At 47.6% G+C, this 19,418-nt stretch overlaps 6 protein-coding genes across 6 annotated transcripts; 4 read left to right on the forward strand and 2 right to left on the reverse strand.

The window, feature by feature from the left end:
• Window positions 1-150: 150 nt before the first annotated feature.
• Window positions 151-1,322, reverse strand: PFICI_15312 (uncharacterized protein; the record flags this gene model as incomplete). The annotated part of the gene is made up of 2 exons (XM_007843893.1): window positions 151-1,179; window positions 1,263-1,322. The coding sequence occupies 2 exons, from the start codon at window positions 1,320-1,322 to the stop codon at window positions 151-153; spliced, it is 1,089 nt and encodes a 362-aa protein (XP_007842084.1).
• Window positions 1,323-2,281: 959 nt separating this feature from the next.
• PFICI_15313 (Siderophore iron transporter mirB) lies at window positions 2,282-4,278 on the forward strand (the record flags this gene model as incomplete). Its single annotated transcript, XM_007843894.1, has 3 exons — window positions 2,282-2,547; window positions 2,603-4,081; window positions 4,215-4,278. The coding sequence occupies 3 exons, from the start codon at window positions 2,282-2,284 to the stop codon at window positions 4,276-4,278; spliced, it is 1,809 nt and encodes a 602-aa protein (XP_007842085.1).
• A 3,144-nt stretch (window positions 4,279-7,422) lies between these two features.
• Window positions 7,423-9,340, forward strand: PFICI_15314 (uncharacterized protein; the record flags this gene model as incomplete). Its single annotated transcript, XM_007843895.1, has 2 exons — window positions 7,423-8,180; window positions 8,233-9,340. The coding sequence occupies 2 exons, from the start codon at window positions 7,423-7,425 to the stop codon at window positions 9,338-9,340; spliced, it is 1,866 nt and encodes a 621-aa protein (XP_007842086.1).
• Window positions 9,341-10,261: 921 nt separating this feature from the next.
• PFICI_15315 (uncharacterized protein) lies at window positions 10,262-14,815 on the forward strand (the record flags this gene model as incomplete). Its single annotated transcript, XM_007843896.1, has 5 exons — window positions 10,262-10,338; window positions 10,389-10,635; window positions 10,769-11,164; window positions 11,217-11,409; window positions 11,460-14,815. The coding sequence occupies 5 exons, from the start codon at window positions 10,262-10,264 to the stop codon at window positions 14,813-14,815; spliced, it is 4,269 nt and encodes a 1,422-aa protein (XP_007842087.1).
• A 181-nt stretch (window positions 14,816-14,996) lies between these two features.
• Window positions 14,997-16,142, reverse strand: PFICI_15316 (uncharacterized protein; the record flags this gene model as incomplete). Its single annotated transcript, XM_007843897.1, has 2 exons — window positions 14,997-15,123; window positions 15,238-16,142. The coding sequence occupies 2 exons, from the start codon at window positions 16,140-16,142 to the stop codon at window positions 14,997-14,999; spliced, it is 1,032 nt and encodes a 343-aa protein (XP_007842088.1).
• A 1,630-nt stretch (window positions 16,143-17,772) lies between these two features.
• On the forward strand, window positions 17,773-19,194 carry PFICI_15317 (uncharacterized protein; the record flags this gene model as incomplete). The annotated part of the gene is made up of 1 exon (XM_007843898.1): window positions 17,773-19,194. One exon carries the CDS (start codon window positions 17,773-17,775, stop codon window positions 19,192-19,194), a length of 1,422 nt encoding a protein of 473 aa, XP_007842089.1.
• Between the last annotated feature and the right edge of the window lie 224 nt (window positions 19,195-19,418).

Below are 19,418 nucleotides of genomic sequence, written 5' to 3' on the forward strand. Positions count from 1 at the left end.
CCATGGCAAGTTGCATTTACGAGGCCTTATGATTCAGCAAGGCGTTACTGGCTAGCTCTTCGCGGAAGACGGGAGCTTCTGTACATTGGTAGCAAGAGGGAAATATCATGTCAAACACTGTTTTGATAACGTTCTGTCCTACACAAGTGTCTAACAGGAACGATCCGACCTTCCCGCAGCCGACTGTAAGAAGTTCAAGACTCTGTCGGCGAGGAACCTTCGCGGCTCAGCCTGGTCGTCATCACTTAGTGCATGAGATGCGCCCGGCACAATACCACTGTTTTCCTGGTCCCAGACCTGATATTTCTCGTCGTGGTCCGTAATTCTCCTCCATTTTGCCAGCAGGGCGTCCTTGTCGACCCAATCTGGCACTGTCTGATCTTTGCCTCCGGGGGCAACCATCAATCGCCCCCGTAACAGCCCCCGTTCCTGAATTTTGCCAAATGTCTTTGCATACTCCTCATCGCTCAGGTCGGCGCTGAACAAGTCCTCCTCGCTTGGCGACCCAGGGCTATCGGGGCTCGCCAGGCTCAAGAATCGCCGGGCGCTCACTGGTGACACAAAGCTGAATTGACTGCACAGCTCAATCGGAAGCACAACATCATACCTATCATTCTGCGCAACAATTTCCCTCGCCATGGACACCAATGTATCATAGGTCTGGCGAAGCTCCTCGGGCGATCTACCCAGGAAACCCTCATGTAGGACCCAGGCAAACGCATCCCGGTCCGAGACGGGAGCTTGAAGGATGGCACCATCTATTACCGGCCGCTCCAAATGCACCAGCTCGGGATCGAACACGGGCCGATTCCGATGCGGGTTCGGCCTGTACAGATAATGCAGCACGTCTTGGCTGCCGCTCGAGTGACCCATCAGCACCACCTTGGCGTCGGCATGGGTGGTACCACTGCCATACTTGGCAGCCTTGTAGCTCTTGATGTAGCGTATGCAGTGGGCAATCTCGTCGGTATCCCGGTCGAGATGGCCCAGACCCCAGGCCGAGTATGATGATGAAAGGTTAAGTGTGAAAAAGGACCATTCTGTTGTCTCCAGCGTCTTTATTATGTCATGTGTATATGAAGTCGTGGCAAGGCCGTCGCTCAGTCCGCCAATGAAGAGAATACTATGGGGTTGATGGGCATTGGGGGATGCATATTCAAAAGTGACTAGAGTCTCCGTCTGTGTTTGTCCGTGTCAGTGCTACAAAGCGCGCACACAATGTGAAGCCTTATGCAATGGCGATTTGGCACAGGAAAACTTACATAATGGTGTAGAATCCCTGGCATGCCACCTTTGGGCCAGAATTGAGAGAACCCGATCATGCTGAGTGATAGATTGATAAAACCGCCGAGCACATTGGGCAGATACCATCAAGTTGAGCAGAATTTTAATGTATTCGGAGCTAGAGCTCAACCATCAGTAAGAACCCTGATTTTTTGCCCAGTAAGGCAACTTTGCGTCTGTGCAAAAGATGCAAAGTCGCACCAGAGACCCGACATCGGGCGTATTGTAGGATTCGCCGTAATCTAATCAGATCCTCCTGTGCATTATCTGATCCTCTCGGGCCCGAGGAACCGGGTTCACAGTGGGCCAACTCGCACACTAGTGCGTGGTAGTATGATCATCGTCGGATGCTCTAGGGTGGACTCGGTTACTGCCGAATCTATGGATGGTAGGGTTTTCCATCTTATCAGATCAATCATTCATTATCTCCCTTCACGGACCAAATCAAAGTCTCCACGCAATGGCACTACTAGGAATACAGGCTGTGTACTACAGACTGTGATGGCTCACTATTTAGTTGCCACATCACTATAGTCTGGCCCGGACTCATCTGGTACAGTGCACTCAATCGTGACTTACCCCTATGTTGCATGTGGCCCTGTTCTTCAGCGTCGCAAGCTTTAGTCATCGATTCCAGCTAGTGAATCCTTCAAGAGTCGACCTAGCTCTTAGCAACATCTGACCGCCATAGGCTATCTGATGTAGGCTTGCGTGCTTGATAGGAGCTATACCGTAAATACGCATATAGTCGGCCGACTCCCCACAGCTTCCAGCTGAGCTGAGTTTTCTCGCTTAGAATTTTTTCCATTACTGCCATTGAAGTTTTACACGCGTCTTCCCGAGATGCAGTGTCGAAATGCCGGTCTCGGGTTGGGCCCCATGTTGCGGTTTGACCTGGATCTTTTATGACTGAGTGCCCTCAAAATTTGAGATTCAACATTTCTTGGCTCTTTTCTTCCTACAGCTCCCTGTCAACCGCCAAGGAGAAACAGTCACAATGCCTCTCAATCTAAGAGCTGCGTTTCGTCGCCAGCAGGCCGAAGATGTCGATACCTCTGTACAAATGGATCGCACCAAATCGGCCACAGTGACAGACGTACCGATTTCCGAAAGAGACACTGAGGCCGGCAATGGACCTACCTCTGGTGTTGTGGACACCTCTGGAGGAGAGCGTGTCAGCGAGGATGCTCAGCGCGGTGTCCAACATGTCGAAGCAGTGACCTTGACTTGGTCGAAAAAGACCCTGATTGCAGTTTTCTTCAAGTAAGTGCTTCAACGGTGCCTCAGAGACAAGCCGTCGTTGTCTAACACTTTATAGCATCTGGCTACTTTATTTTGTCAATGCAATGCAGTCCTCCATTCTGTCCAACCTGATCGCGTACGCTACAAGTGACTTTAGCAGTCACTCGCTGTTATCCATCATTTACGTTGTTTCGGATGCCATGACAGCAGCAGTCTACATTCCCCTGTCCAAGACCCTGGATGTGGTCGGACGAGCCGAGGGATTCGCTATCATGGCTGTATTTGCGACATTGGGACTCATCATGCTAGCGTGCAGCAACGGCATCACTCTCTTCTGCGCCGCATACGTTTTTTACAATATCGGGTTTTCGGGCATGACCTACTGCATCGATGTCATCACCGCCGATGCATCGACGCTGCAGAATCGGGCCTTGGCTTTTGCCTTTACTTCTTCACCGTACATCATTACCGCATTTGCCGGACCCAAAGCCGCGGAAGGGTTCTACTACGACATTAGTTGGCGTTGGGGTTTTGGTACATTTGCCATCATCTTTCCCTTCGTCGCCGCTCCTTTATTCTTCATCCTCAAGTACAATCTGCGCAAGGCACTGCAGGAGAAGCTTGTCATTGCAGACACTAGTCGCACCTTCATGCAGAGGATGTGGGGGTACTTTCTAGATTTCGATATTGTCGGTGTCCTCATCTTCTCCATTGGCCTCGTCGTTTTCTTCCTGCCGTTCGACCTTGCGGCGGACCAGCCCGACGGCTGGAATACGGGCTGGATTATTGCCATGATTGTAGTTGGGTTCATGATGGTATTTGCTTTTGCGATTTGGGAATGGAAATTCGCTCCGTCTCCAATGCTGAGCCTGACCTACATGACTGATCGCACTGTCATTGGTGCCTGCTTGTTGGACGCCACCTACCAGATCTCGTACTACTGCTGGGCCTACTACTTTACGTCCTTTCTGCAGGTTGTCAATGACTTGTCCATTGCCGAGGCTGGATACGTGAGTCACACCTTTGACGTGGTCGGTGGCGTCTTATTACTTCTCGTTGGTTTCCTGATTCGCCGAACCGGCCGCTTCAAGTGGCTTCTGTACATTGCTGTCCCGCTCTACATCTTTGCCCAGGGCTTGATGATCTACTTCCGCCGGCCGAACCAATCTGTTGGCTATTTGGTCATGTGCCAGGTTTTCATCTCCATTGGCGGCAGTATCTTCATTCTTGTCGAGCAGCTGGCCATCCTCGCCGCCGTCGACCACCAACATGTGGCCTCGGCCTTGGCTGTGCTCAACGTGGTCGGCACTCTCGGTGGCGCTATTGGTTCAACTATTTGCGGCGCCATCTGGACCAATACGTTCCAGGCTGCGCTGGAAAAGTATCTTCCCAGCGATGTACTTGATAATATTGATGCCATTTATGACGACCTGGATACCCAACTGAGTTACGACATTGGCAGCCCCGAGAGAATCGGCATTCAGGATGCCTATGGGTACGCGCAGACACGCATGTTGACTGCTGGCTGCGCAATTATGGCGTTGTCTTTGTTTTGGTGAGTTTAGACTATTTCATCTTGTTCTCGTATCACGCTCGCATACTGTTCTGGACTGGTCGTCGCATGGACGCCATGCCACCATTGCCACTTTTGGATGCTACAAGATTTTGGCTAACAAAATGTTCCACAGGATTTTCCTTTTCCGAAATATTGACCTGAAGAAACATCCCCAGACCAAGGGTATGGTTTTTTAATTGTTCCAGATATTATCACACCGAGAATCACTCCCATTGCTGGAACATGCTGTTAGGGGAGTCCAGGTCATGGCCGATTCTTGGGATGGACGGAACAGACTGTCTAGGCAGCCAAGGCTTATTATAATACAAAATTGATATAAAGGTAGCAGGCATATCCATGAGCTTGAAAAGATTAATGAAATTTTCAATGACTAGCTTGATTTTGAGAAAGTTCTGCGATGGACTTGTTGATGATCGCGATGCTATCCGGGTCTTGGACATACTTGGCAGAATACTACTGGCGTCAGATGAAAGCAGAGAAGTGATCTTTCGCCCACATCAACGGCAATTAACCAGCAACGTTGTGGTTCTCGAGCTGCATCAGGATGATACTGTGGAAAGAATGGAAAACCAGGCTCCTATGCCAAAATTACCCACATGTGCTGCTCGTTGCGTTGAACCAGTGGACAGTACTTAGTGCCCTATCATATATCACAAATATGTGTGATGAATACTTGCACTTGCTACAGTTCCCAACGCGTATTTAGGTTAAAGATAGATCCAGAATGATCCCTCGAATATCATCAGAGTATTCAAAAGTATATCCGTCACATGAAGTTGATCCATTACCCAGTACTTTGTTCTCGCAAGGGCATAGGAGGAAGAAGTGAAAAAAGAAAAGGAGAGAAAAACAAAAGCAGCGAGATAATAGTTATAGGTGTCGTGCCGCACTGGCAAGAAGCACGCTTCTCACAATAAAAAGAAAGCGCATATGACCGAATAGTTCCCGGTACTTTCTTTGATAAAATTCTTATGGCCTCAGATATTGAAAGGTGCTCAATTCTGTACCTCAGGGAACAGAATGGCAACAACCGTAGCAGTCTCCTTTCTTTTTAATGTCATCACAGACCATGGTATTAAAGAACAGTGTTATTTTTGTGACGAGGGAACCGACCATCCTCGTCATCCTTGCGTGGGCGCAATTGAGGAAGAGCACATAGGAAGACAATCTTTCCAACAAGTTGATTTTTTCAAATTTTCTTTTATGAAGAGGACAGCGAGTAGGTATGTTGCTAGAAAAAACAACACCTCTACGAAATGGAGAGTGAGTGAAGGGGTGATGCAACTCTTTATATGAGAAAGGAAACGTGTCTTTTGCCATCAAGGTGGTTTGAGGTAGTGTCGGTCATGACTCTGTCATTATTTTAGAGTTTGGAAAGGACCTTGGTGCCACCTTATTACTGAGCTTCTCTACCTCTCGTAGCTAGTACCTGACTCTACATTCATATTCTCACCGAAGCGCATGCATAGATGTCTCCATGGTTGATGACAACGCTCATCTCGATAAAAATCACTCTTTTCAGTTGGAACCTGACTCAATTTGGAAACCTTCCATGTTGAAGGTGACTAGCTGTTTGCAGGACCGCGATCAAGACTAATGGTCGTCCGTCACTCTATTCATTTCAAAATTCTCCCACAGCGTTGAATTGATGGATCTTGAGCCCCGCTGAGTTGTGGAAATGGTGGCGTCGCCAGGCACACAAACCGGAGCAGGATGCGTCGATACTGGATTAAGCGGAACAAGGCCCGTCCGGAATTTTAGTCAAACTGGAAAAGAGTCCGTCAATGTTGTAATGCAAAAATCATGCGAATTTCTATAGGAAAGCCATGCTCTGCTATGAGGCGAGCGATACTTGTTGTTTATTCGGAGAACATTTCGTTGGGGAGACACCCGCGGCTAAGACTCCAAGCCGATGGCAGTGATTTCCATTTGTCCCTTTTGGAAGCACTACATACATAAGTGCCCGGTATGCGTTTGACTGGCAGAAGTCCATTGATTCACAGACTGCTTACCCTCTAGAGATTTCAGTCTTGAATTTCTTTCTGCATCAAAACCGCGCGCATGAAACCTCCAGTCGCATCGGATGTTGCTGGGTTAAAGGTGTCAGCAGCAAGCACATGATCCGGAAGTCGAATAAAGAGGCGCTGTTGCCTGAGAAGTGGATATAAAAGCATGCCAAGGTCGTCGGAGCAATTTCCCATGTGTATTATGTACGGAGTATATGTGCTGCCCAAAAGCTGCGGGGCTGGGATCAATGGGGCATACAAGTCCCTGCAGTCGTGGAGGGCTGCGATCTCTCCACGCACGCGCCCAGACCGTAGGATGGAAAGTTTGAAGTTTTATCTTGTATTGATTCTTGAGTTTGCTGTAAAGATCAAGAGATCTGCTTCAAGCTAAATGCTGGAGCTATCTCAATCCATCTTTTCTCTCTCTTTTCATCAGTGGTGCTTAGAAGTTCGCCAAGAACGAGCCGAAAGTACACACTAGGCCCGCTTCTGCACTGGTGCCCTTGCTTAAATGTCATTAATGCCGCTGCACGCAACGAGGCAAAATCGCTATGTATGCATGGGATGACTCACTCGGCGAGAAGACATAACGTCTAATCTTTATTATGCTCATATTTGCATATTCCAGCAGCACGGAAGAGTTTCAATCGTGTATCCAGCCATGGACACGGGGGCTTGGAGATCCATTCCCACCAATCATTCGGCACTTTAGTTGTTCGACGGATAAGTATGGCCACCATTCCCAATTGCCAATTGGCAATTAAATGTTGACTATACTCCATTGACTCCAAGTTTTGTGGTCAACTTCGCAGCCGCGAGCTCCTCGGTCCCCGAGCAAGATATGATAATGAATCCAAGCGGGATAACTTCAATTTGGATTAAATCAATGATTATCAGTTAGTCATATACTGAGAAGATGTCATACGTCATAGTATAGTAGAGAATGCTTTCAGAACTGCAATGGCAAAAGACGTCCATAGCTAAACCTTCAAGCATACTAGTATAGTGTTGAGGATGCTTTATTTCCCATTATGCATTATGCATATAGAGGTACGTAGGGTAAAAGCAAATAGTGCGCGAGAAACTGAGTATCTGCCAATCAGAACTCTTGCGGCGAGAATAAAACAACTATTGCTAGCGCAAGAGTCATTCCTGAGAAGCTCATCGGCGACTTCCGGACAGTTATCTTACCTGTATTGCGCAATGAAAAGTCTTGCTGCCATTATTGATCTTTACTGTACTTTACGAAGTCTCGTGCAAAGTTCCTCTTACTCCTATGTTCCCAGTCTCTTCAATCTTGTGTGGTTTGTCATGATGTCAAGTACTACCGATCACCAATTGATCATGATGGAGTATACTTCTGAGACCAAACAACAGCACAATCTACTCATACCTCCACCTGATACCGAGATGCAGTCAATATTCAACGGTCAGCTTATGTCTAATTCTGAGGTACCAGCCTCGCTCAACAATTTTCATGGCCAAAAGCACCCCACCAACTCGACAGCAGCACGCGAGGAGGAGCAACAACAAGTCACAACCAATGAAGAACAACATGAACCAGTCAATCTAGAGCCTACACATGGCCGCTCCAATGGCCAGATCGCCTTGATCATGCTGGCCTTGTGTCTTGCCGTTCTCCTCGGTGCTTTGGATGTTACTATCGTCACCACAGCTTTGCCCAGCATTAGTGAAGACTTCCAATCCAGTGCCGGCTATACGTGGGTCGGATCTGCATTTTTGTTAGCTAATGCTGCATCAATACCGTCATGGGGCAAGATCTCGGACATTTTTGGGCGGAAACCAATGCTCCTTCTCGCCAATGTGATTTTCATGATCGGTTCACTGATTGCTGCCCTCGCCACTGGCATCGGTATGCTCATCGCCGGCCGTGCTGTTCAAGGTCTGGGCGGCGGTGGCCTGACCATTCTCACCAAAATTGTTATTGGAGACATTGTGCCTCTAAAAACTTGTAGCATTTTCTACGGAGTTCTGGGCGGTGTGTGGGCGGTGGCGGCGGCAACGGGCCCGGCCATTGGCGGAGCATTGACAGAGAAGGTATCTTGGCGATGGTATGTTCAGAGCCAGCCTCATAAAAAGCAAAGTCTATACTGATTGTACCAGGTGCTTTTGGATCAATCTCCCCCTCGATGGGCTTGCCTTTCTCATTATTCTCTTCTTCCTTGACATCAGTTCCCCACGTACACCACTTCTTAAAGGGCTTCAGGCGATTGACTGGGTGGGCTCGGCTTTGGTAGTTGGCGGTACGCTCATGTTCCTGTTTGCTCTCGAACTTGGGGGAGTCTCAGCGCCATGGCACTCCGCCAAAGTTGTCTGTCTGCTCCTATTCGGCCTACTTGGCTGGGCACTTTTCATCTTCTGGGAGGCTCGTTATGCCAGATTCCCCGTAACACCAATGACCTTGTTCAAGAACATCTCCAATGCTGCCACGCTTTTCTGCGTCTTCATCCAGGGCATTGTATTCATCTCTGCTTCCTATTACCTGCCGCTCTACTTTCAAGTTGTGCGCGGATACACCCCCATCCAATCGGGTGTGTACGTCCTCCCTACTGCCCTCGCACTCTCAGCTGGCAGCCTCTGTACTGGTTTCGTGGTATCAAAGACAGGCTGGTATATTCCGCCGACCGTCTTTGGACTCTTCATGATGGTCCTTGGTTTTGGTTTGTTCATTGATTTGGATGCTTATAGCAACTGGGCAAAGCTTATCCTTTATCAACTTGTCTCTGGTGTGGGAGTCGGCCCACTCTTTCAGTCTCCAATTATAGCCCTTCACGCCCATACCAAGCCGCGAGACATGGCTACTGCTACCTCGACACTTGGATTCATCCGCCAGATAGCCCAGGCCATCTCCGTGGTTATAGGCCAAGTGGTATATCAAAATGAAATCGCCAAAAGGTACCCATCACTCGTTGCCTCTGGGCTCACTTACCCTCTGGAAAATGTCCTCTCCTTCAGCACCGGCGCCGATGCCCAAATCATTGAAAGACTTCCCGAGGATCAGCGCACCGCTGTCCGTATCGCTCTGGCAGATGCTCTCCAGCCAATGTGGCTCATGTACACGTGCTTTGCCGCCGCTGGTCTGGTAGCTTCATTCTTCATTCGACCCAGAGTATTGACACACGAACATGTAGAAATCAAGACGGGTTTGGACGCAGAATACGAAAATGCGGAGGCTCGGCGCCGTGAGCGTGAGGAGAGCAATAATGTTTAGCATTCCAGTGTCAAGGCCGTTGCTGCTTCTTACATCTGCAGGTAGATGACGAGACTGATTCAGGTGATTGAGTGGTCTCAGTCCCACGCTCCCCATATCGTACACATGGTCTACATTTGCACTTGAAAATTTTCTTTTCTATTCTGAATAGCTTAGCATATTCATGAGTTAAATGTAGGAGCACAAGCAGAGATTCAGCCGTAATGCAATGCAACCATTAAATAGCGAGATCAAACGTGCTTCAAATTAGGTTGACTTGAAGCTGGGAGGAGTGAGCAAATGCACTGATAAATTCCGACAATCATTTGAAAGTGACGTCTTCTCCCCAATACTCAAAATTAGGTGTGAGACAAGCGTTCGCTAGTGGCAAAAACGAGGTTCGATTGATATCAGATCAAGTAGGAATAGGACCGCATGAATCCTGCCGCCTGGCCCACTAGGTCGGGCTGTGCACACTGCATGGTATGGGCTGTAAAGCATTAGGGGCTGTCGTCTGCACGGGTAAATGGCACTCAACAGCTGCCTGGAGTTGCTCGTGACACGATACGTTCTAATATGCAATACAATTGTACATGGCAGTATGTAAAGGTGCAGTATAGTGTCAGTGCAATCATTACTTGCATAACAGAGATTTTTCAATATTTCCAGCCTCTTAAGAGTATTGTGGCAAAAGTGGGGTATGAAACGATTGTACTGCAGCTATCACATTCCCTCGGGGCTGGATACGTACTCTTTGTAGGACTTTAGAATTCAATCACCCGCGTGCTCAGCCTCGCCAGGCACAAATGGTGCGGGGTCCATCAGTTACAGCCTCAAGCTGCTCTTTGTCTCAACATCATTCGAATGCATATTCGTATTTGTGCTGTAGCTTCCAACACCATTAATCAATGCAATTTCCAACATACACTTGTACGTTCAGTCATGGCTTCGCGTGCATACGGTCTCAAGGTGGTTTGGCCTCCGCCAGAGAAAAGCGTCTCGGAAGGACCGGCGCTTGAGTAAGTCGGTGTTCTCCGATAGCCCACGAATGAAGCTGACAATAATTCAGTATCGTGGCAATTCACGGACTTGACACCCGCTCCCCGCACACCTGGGAAGCCTGGGAGACGGAAGGAGACCAACAAAGTCGCACTGTCAATTGGCTCAGTGACGATGACATGCTACCAAATGTTGTCAAGAACGCTCGGATCATGACTTACGATTATGATGCCGGCTACCATCACGACGCACCCTTATCAACGATCGAGAGTCAAGCCGACTCTTTGCTAAAAATACTGCCTTTTGATCGTAAAAATGTATTCCTCCACTTTATTTTAATCAAATCATGTATCATTATCAGTTTTCGTCCAAACGTAGGACGAGACGTATCCTAGTTCTCAATCGTATCTCTCAGACTTGGATAACACCTAATTGCTAATTCCATACTAGGATCACGCTGAGGACCGACCACTTTTATTTATAGCATCATGTTTTGGTGGCCTGGTTCTGATTAAAGCTATGAATCTAGCTTCTGTCAATACCTCGCAGCATCAGTTGATCATTTCCGCTGTCAGGGGCGTCGTCTTTCTTGGAACACCGCTTCGAGGAACTCCAGCCGCCAGACTCACGAGATGGAAAACGTACGTGTCTACCATCATGGGAGAGGTCACTTCAAATACCCTTATCCGCGATCTGGAACAAAATAACCCTCAGATTGAAGAGATGGTTCAAAGTTTTACTGTGTTGGCCAACGAATCTCGAATACCACTTCACTGCTTTTACGAATCGAAGAAAACGCCGGTACTGAAAAAAATGGGGTTGCTAAGCTCCATCTCTCAAATCATGGTCTGTTTCTTTGTATTATTTAAACTCGAAGACACCGCCTAACTTGCTCTAGATTGTTGACAAATATTCTGCAACTCTTGAGGGTGTCCGCGGAACAGAGCTGTGTGTCAAACATTCTTCAATGAATAAATTCCGTGGTCCATTGGACGTCAGCTTTCAGCTGGTGGCAATGGTTATCTCCAGGTTCGCAGACAACACCAGAGTCAGATCCCTCACTCAGCAAAAGGACGACTCTTGGATGACAGGTAAGTTGAATGGTTCGGATTATCGTATTCAGTTGAATAATTATTCACAGATTGTAAACGTGATCTCTACGAGGTAGTCCCATACTACGAGAATCAAGAGGAAGAAGTGTATCAGTGGGCCCCTGGTACTTGCCAATGGATTATAGGCCACCAGAAATTCACAGACTGGATCACACCCGAATCTTCGTCGCTGCTCTGGGTGACCGGGAATCCAGGCTGTGGGAAGACTGTTCTCACAAAGTTCCTGGCTCAGAAGTTCCTGAATCGGGAAATCATTCAATCGAGTCCTTACTTCGTGTGCCCTTTCTTTTTCAAGAAAGGCTTACTGGACCAGGAAAGAGCGCATAAAGCATTATCTTCGTTTTTGCATAGGCTAATAAGCCGAAGGCCAGAAAGCGCACCACTCCACCTTCATGATGAATACAAATCAAAAGGCAAAAAGCTTTTCGAGGACGTCAAGGCGATGTGGAGTCTGCTTCTCGAAACGTCCAAAACAATTGGACCAACTTTGCTCTTGATAGATGCTCTAGACGAATGCGATGATAAGTCGAAAAGGGTATTCATGGAGTGTCTTGTTTCAACATTCTCAGTAACAAGACCGGGAACCAGGAATACAGGACGGCTCAAAGTCCTTGTGACTAGTCGACCCGAGAATGATATCCAAAGAGCCTTTCATTCTTTCCAGGAACTTCGGATCCGAAGAGAGGATCAAATGGACGAGATACAGAAGGATATCAAAATTGTGATCGAAAATGAAATTAATGGGCTCAGGGAGCTAGGCGCAGAAATCTGCCAATACCTGAACGCTGCCCTTCAGCATCGTATATCAGACGGATCGTTCCTCCTCGTGCACATCATTTTCGAAAAGCTTCGCGGACTTGACCTCAAGAATATGAGGACTGTTCAAGCTATCGTTGAGGGGAGTAATCAAGATCTTGACGGCCAATATGACCAAGTTCTGCAACAATCCGAAAACCTTGCTCTCAGAAAAAGGTTGTTTGAGATTATTGTGACAGCAAAGACCGCTTTGACGGTGGATGAGATCAACATAGCTCTCAACATCGAGCCATGGTGTCGCAAATTTGATGACATTGATCCGTTCAAGGGTGATGTTGAAGGGGCGGTGAAAGCCATCGGTGGCTTTATGGTGCGAATGAGCAAGGGCCGCGTTTATCTGGTGCATGAGACTGCTCGTTCATATCTACTACGAAATCTTCATCAGCAGGAGAAATCGCCGGAATCTTTCCGCATTGCCAACCAACAACGCCACGGTGCAATGTACAGGAGATGCATTCTGTATCTTGGACTTGAAGATTGGCCTCCATCCCAAGTCGACTACCTGAAAGTCATGGAGGCGGAGGTGTATCAAGACATGCTCAGGTTAATGCATCATATCCTGTGGTCGGTTTCTGACGTGACCCAAAGACAGTGGGTCGAATTGAAGCTGAAACCCGGAGCCTTCGAATTCTTTGTATATGCAAAAACATACTGGCAACACCATTTCGAAGAAAGTGAAGCATTTCCTTCTGACGATAGTCTGAGGAATGGGAACACAAGCATACTGAACATTGCATGTCTATTCGGACGTGCAGACCTAGTACAACTGCTGCTTCCCCTGGAAAAGCAAAATGGCCAAGAAAATCAAATCCCGACGCTACTTCTTGCAGCATTCATGTCAGGAAATACCGAGACGGTAGAAACACTTCTTGATTATGGTGTCGACGCAAGCGAAGCCAAGTTCATTCACTTTACGCCTTCTCCATATAGGCAACGGGATGACTTAGGAATTTTCCGTTGGTTCTTGCTTCAATTAGAATCATGGGCCTTGGTGCACTTGTGCCTGAGCCGATGGAGCCGCTGGCCCCATTTTGAGTCTATTGAATTCTCACTGTCATCAGCAACCATTTTGAGCTATCAAGGCATGACAGATTTGTTGAGATATGACACGCACGATGTCCATCACGAAAATCGAAAGTTGCATCTGGACCTGGTGTTAGCTGCCATGGGCAATGCTACGGTAGTGCCGTTTGGCTTTAATCCAGACCAGCTGCTTCCAAGTGAGGCGGCTTTCAATTGTACGGCAACAAGTTTACTTGCAATGGCGACCCTCAACGATGTTGATTGGATCTGTCAAGAACTTATCAATCAGAATGTCTCGTTGATCAACTTTGAATATTCTTCTCAGCTCCTGTGGCATGCTATTCGTCACCACAACATCGGCCTCCTTGAAAGACTGCGTATAGCAGGAGTCAGCCTCACCATTCCAGTTCACAACAACAGCAGTGCATTGCACTTATGTGCTACTCCTAAACGACTAGATATACTCATTTGGCTGCTTGAGAATATGGATGACTACAATGAACCAGACAGTAACGGGAGGACGGCACTGCATGTGGCATCCAGGAATGGACATCTCGGGATTGTGGAGAAAATACTGGAACGGAGAGAAAGGTGCAACCTTGATTCAGTCGATACTTCTCAACAAACACCACTCCTTGACGCGATTCACAACAGAAATTTTCATGTTGCTCGGTGTCTGATGCATAGGGGCGCTTCTGTATACTATGTCCCAGAGACAGGTAGCAGTGCGCTTCATGCAATCCTATACGCTTACTACCTTCCTGCGACCCGTCAGCTTTTTGACCAGATTCTCAGTAGCTATCGCTATCAAGAAGAATCCATGAAGAACATTGGCAAAGCGCTCGTACAGGCGGCTATCAGCTCCAGCATCCCGATGAACAATCTCATTACCGCTATCGCTCGCAGTTTCTCAAGTACTTCAAGCCGGGAGGGATTCTACCATGAGATCATGTCAAACAAGGAGCTGTTGCTTGCAATGCGGTCATCTCGAAGATTGTCATTTGGACATTGTTCTCCAGAAACTATTCCCCTCGAAGCATTGTCCCATGAATCGTTTACATTCATAATTTGGTTCCATGTGAGACGAGAGAGAACTGTATCTGGTGGAAATATGCTCCACTGGGCCGTTCAATGTGTGAAGCAATTCGCTTCGGATCAGACCGGCGCTTTATTGTACGATGTTATTAACGCTCTCATCGATGGCAATGTTCAACTCAACACCATGGATGATCAGGCGCGCAATCCTATCGCTCTCTGTCAAGAATTGAGGAGAATTGAAGACTCTCAAGCTTTGATTAATATGTCGCAAGCTCTGGCCAGTCATACAAGTGTGGTTGAGATCAGAGGGGAAGACTTTGACATGGAGTTCGAATCATATGTGTTTGGAGATGCAAATGAGGTCGGAAGTGAATCTGAGAGCAATTTTGAAGAAGGTTCTGAGGGTGACCAAGACAGCGAGGGGGAGGCAATCAGAGAACCTGACCGTGATTTTGAGCCATTTTTTGGATTCGGGGACACAGAAGGACACCGATTGCGCCAGGAGTGACTTCGATGATAGTAATCACGGTGGTGGGCGCGTCATGGCCTAGGCTGTGCAAACTGGCAAAAGGCGAAGGCCTATGTGATGGGACCAAGGGGCACACAGTTTGTCTAAAAGACCAACACCGTACATAAATCATCATCTTTGTCTCCATTATCGTTCCCATCTAGAGTGTTGCTATAGTTTGTCAAACTTGACCTTTCAGGTTACCTAAGATATTTGATGCACGGACAAAGTTTAGCTCTTCCATTGTTTCCTCCCATAGTCGTTTTGTAATCTCCTTTCCCTCTGGTTCGTACCAAATCACAGGGTACCTACAATACGGTCAGTTTGTGATGCAGGATTATGAACAACATCCGAATTTGTGTGTTCAGATACAAAAAGGAAAAGGAATATAAAAAGAAATGGAGAGTAGAGCTGGTGCTTACGGCTTGATAGTCCATTCGCTGACGAAGGAGCCATGACTCTCTACTCCTTTTCCGACCACTGCATCAACATACGTGGTTGCACCAGTCTCCGTCGACCTCGCCATCAAGAAGTGAAGAATGCGCGTCATTAATTGATCCATCCATGACCTATTATTGCTCAGCCCAGTACTGGCGGTCATCCCGGGGTTCACGACCTGCAGCACGACATCATTGGAATTGACAAAGTCGGCCAGCTTGGTAACAAACAGCATCAGAACTAGCTTGGACTTTGCATAGGTCTGAAGCGGGTCGAAGGAGCTAGGCTCGTCAAATTGCCGAAGCACTGGACCTTGAGTCTCCCAGTTTGCCATGTACATTGTATCGGACCCCACTAGACTCAGTACTGGTGGACGGGCTCCTGGGGCTGTAGACTTCCTGGTCTTGAGTATGGGGAGGAGTAGTATGGTCAAGAGAGCAGTGGAAAGGTAGTTGACCTGCAAGGACGATTCATGACCGGTAGAGGCGTTTGTAGAGAATTCGCCGTTGAGCACGCCAGCATTCAGCAGAACAATGTCGATCCGCGAAAGTGTTTCACATCGGCTTGCAAAAGCCCGAATTGAATCATAGGAATTCATATCGATAACCCAGACATCAATAGTGGCGCCGGTGAACTCCTTTCGCGGCTCTTGCGCAGCTGCCTCGCCTTTGGTCTGCGAGCGGACACCCATAATGAGATGCGACAGCCCAAGGCCGAGAAGCTGGCGTGCTGCCTCAGCCCCTAGTCCTGCGTTGCTTCCAGTGATAATGGCATTTTTGCCAGTGAGCCGAATGTCTGTGGGCAGAGGTTTAGGTTTAGTGAATTGTCTACGAACCAATGCGAAAATTGATGATTCGGATTGAGCAAATGCTCCGAGTTCGTTAGACATGGTTGCTTAAATACAGTGGGAAGTACGATTTTGCTGGAGTCTCGAAAGAGCTGAGAAGATCTTGATTCCAGAGTCAAATAAGCTGCGACTGAAAGATGGCATATTTATAGAGAAATGAGTCCAAGCAAATGTGAATTGTATACATGGCTCGGTGTTATTGGAATATGTGGGTATATTTCTTCCCAAGAGCTAAAGTCCGGAGCCCGGATAGTCCCATCGGATATGTGGTTGGCTGTTTGGGGCTAATTCCGACTATAGTAAAAGGCGCTTTGACTCACAATATAATCGTAGGGCGTAGCCATCCGTATCGGAAGTAAGAAATAAAATAGACTTTATGACCGGCGACATGCCAAATAAGTTTTGTTCCCGTTGTCACGACGACAATTTTCGAGAAACCCTCAAATTTATCATTGAATTGTTAAGCAATCTCATGCATCCAGGGCATGACATGGTTAGGACGACAAGCGAAGAACACATTGTTCTTATCAATGAAGGGTGGCAGCCAAAGTGCATACAGATAGGAGAGAAATTCTTATGAATGAGCGAAACCATTTAGATATAAAACATTGCAGCATCTTTCTCAGTTTTATATAAGGTGCCCATATCCTCGTCTGTCTTGGATAAATTTTGCCCTGGCGTGTCTATATTTGCAGCTGCAACGGGTTCTATCAATCGCTTAAGCAATTTGGGCAACTAAAATGTAACGCGACAGACGAGCGGGGTATAGGCTGGGTGAACCAGTGACGTTCAGCACGCCTGGTCCTTGAAATTTTGCCATTGGGCGCTGAATGAATAAACTTGAATGCTTCTCGTTTTCACATTTGCTCTGGTGCAACCGTAGGAAATTTGACACTTCCAGCCCATTAGTGCTGCTATAGATTTGTACCATCTCACGAACTTTGTCTAATGTGGAATATGGTTATAAAGCTCTCTGGTGTGGTCGGATGACGACCAGATTACTACATATAGGTACTAGCCGACCTTTTTGTCTGGCATTGACGGGTGAATTCCATGGAGAAATTCTGGCACAACCATATGCCATGCTACTTCTGTCTTGTATTTCATGATGCTGAGTACCTAGAGAGACGAGTAAGTGCCCGGCAAGTGCTTCGAGGTAATAGCGTCGGGAAGAAATAGGTTATTGATTTTGCGTTGCGGAATCTGAATAAAACGTTTGTGGCGCCCTTAGTCATAAACTAATGCGCTTACGCCCATACGAGATAGGCAGATGCGTCTCCTCCAAATCTGTAAGGCGGAACATCATCTGGCCGCCAGCCGCGTCATCAGGGCTACAGAGATACTGAAAAATCATATGATGACGAATTTTAAGCTGAAACCTGTTCTCAAAGCGAACATTTATCTGCACGGCAAGACAGTCGCATCAGTGCGGCACAGCCAAGATATAGCAGCAGGTATTTAAGCGAGGATCTTACAGATGCTACAATTCAGCTAGGCTCCGAAGTACCGTGCATGAGGAGGTGGGTGGACAATGGGGGAGCTAGACAACCTGTGAATATAAGTTATCTGACATAGGTCCGTTTCTATACTGTGCTGGTAACGAATTTTGGATGACCCCAAATACTTCATCTTACTTAGAATCCGCGACCAAAATATGGAGCAAAGCTCAAAAATGACGTTATTTGACGAGTTCGAGAATCTCATTCTTTCTCAGCCACAGTCACATACTGAACCCAGCGAATTCTTCGCTTCGCTTGGTGCACCATCAGTATCAATAGCTGTTCTGGATCATGGGGAAATCACCACGAGGTGTTATTCCACCGTCGGAGACGGCGTCAAAACACGTTTCCAAGCTTGCAGTATATCCAAGCCCATCTCCGCCTTGGCCGTCATGAGACTTGCAGACCAGGGTAGATTGAGCCTGGACGACAAGATAGCTCATCTCCTATCAGATAAAGTTGTGAACAGTCTTGGTCCAGCTGATTTGGTCCAAGAAATCACCTTTGCGCATATACTGAGCCATACTGCGGGCCTCAACAACGGGGGCTTTCCTGGTTACAGCGACATCGACCACCCAAGTGCGACGGACATCGTACTCGGCAAGTCTGGTGTTAATACTACGCCTATCAAGGTCGTTGGGATACCTGGCCGACAATGGAGATACTCTGGTGGAGGATTTGTGCTTCTGCAAATTGCCCTCGAGAAACTCACATCGCTCCCATTTCCACAGATCATGAAGGAGTTGGTTTTGCAACCGCTGGGAATGCATGACTCTTGCTACGGGACGCCAGAAGAGGAAGTCGAATTGGCAAAAGCGTACTATACCGGCGTCACACAATGTTCAGTGCCATGGCATTATCTGCCCGAATTGGCCGCTGCTGGGCTGTGGACAACTCCCGGGGACTTGTGCAAGGCCATCTATGCACTGCAGCAGTCTTTGGCGGGAAGCGAGAATGCATTCTTGAAGTTGGACACTGCCAAGAGGATGCTCACCGAGGTCGACTCGAATGCCATGAGCTTGGGATGGGTTGCACCGAAGGACCCGGGCACCTACTTCGGTCATGGAGGTTCAAACGATCCCGGCTACCGATGTGTAGCTATGGGAATTGCAGATCTGTTGGGCCAGAAGAAGGAGTTTCCGAATGCTGATTGCGGTATTGCTGTCATGACGAATTCAGCCTTTGGAATTGAGCCGGCTTACGCTGCCCTTCAAACGATCAAGTATCTAAAGGGTTGGCGGGAGGCAACAACAGTCTCAGTCAGCATGCCGTTTGTCGCACCCTTGGCAGTAGTCCACCGCGAAATCCGTGGTGATTGGAAAGACTGGATGGGTCAATGGAGCAACGGTACTGATGTGTGGACCATTGACGCCGATAGCGATGGACAGCCGCAGGCACGCTGGCGAGAGAGGCAACCAATCAAGTTACTGCCTGCTGCTATTTGCCCTGAACAGTATCCTGAAGGTGAATCTCTCGATCTGGTTCTAAATGGGGTTGGGGTTATACTACGCTTGGCTTGGGCAGAGGGAGAGCGGTCTATTGAATCCATGGATGCACTAGCATACAAGACTACAAAGCTATCGCGAACTGGTTAGTATGAGTGGTTGGCTTGAGTAGAAAAGAAAAAACGAATCTTGTATTCAACAAAAACTACCATTGGTAAATTTCCCTTACGGTTGACGTTTTAGAAATGATGCGTGATTGTTAACCTTTTACAACCAATTCATGTGACACGTGAACAGTACCTCTCACGGTTGGGAATTTGTTTAAAGGTATGTGTCTACTCATGTCTATATAAATACGTCCGTACCATGTATCA

Source organism: Pestalotiopsis fici (assembly GCF_000516985.1).
Source record: "Pestalotiopsis fici W106-1 unplaced genomic scaffold PFICI_Scf_17, whole genome shotgun sequence".
Taxonomy (NCBI): Eukaryota; Fungi; Ascomycota; class Sordariomycetes; order Amphisphaeriales; family Sporocadaceae; genus Pestalotiopsis; species Pestalotiopsis fici.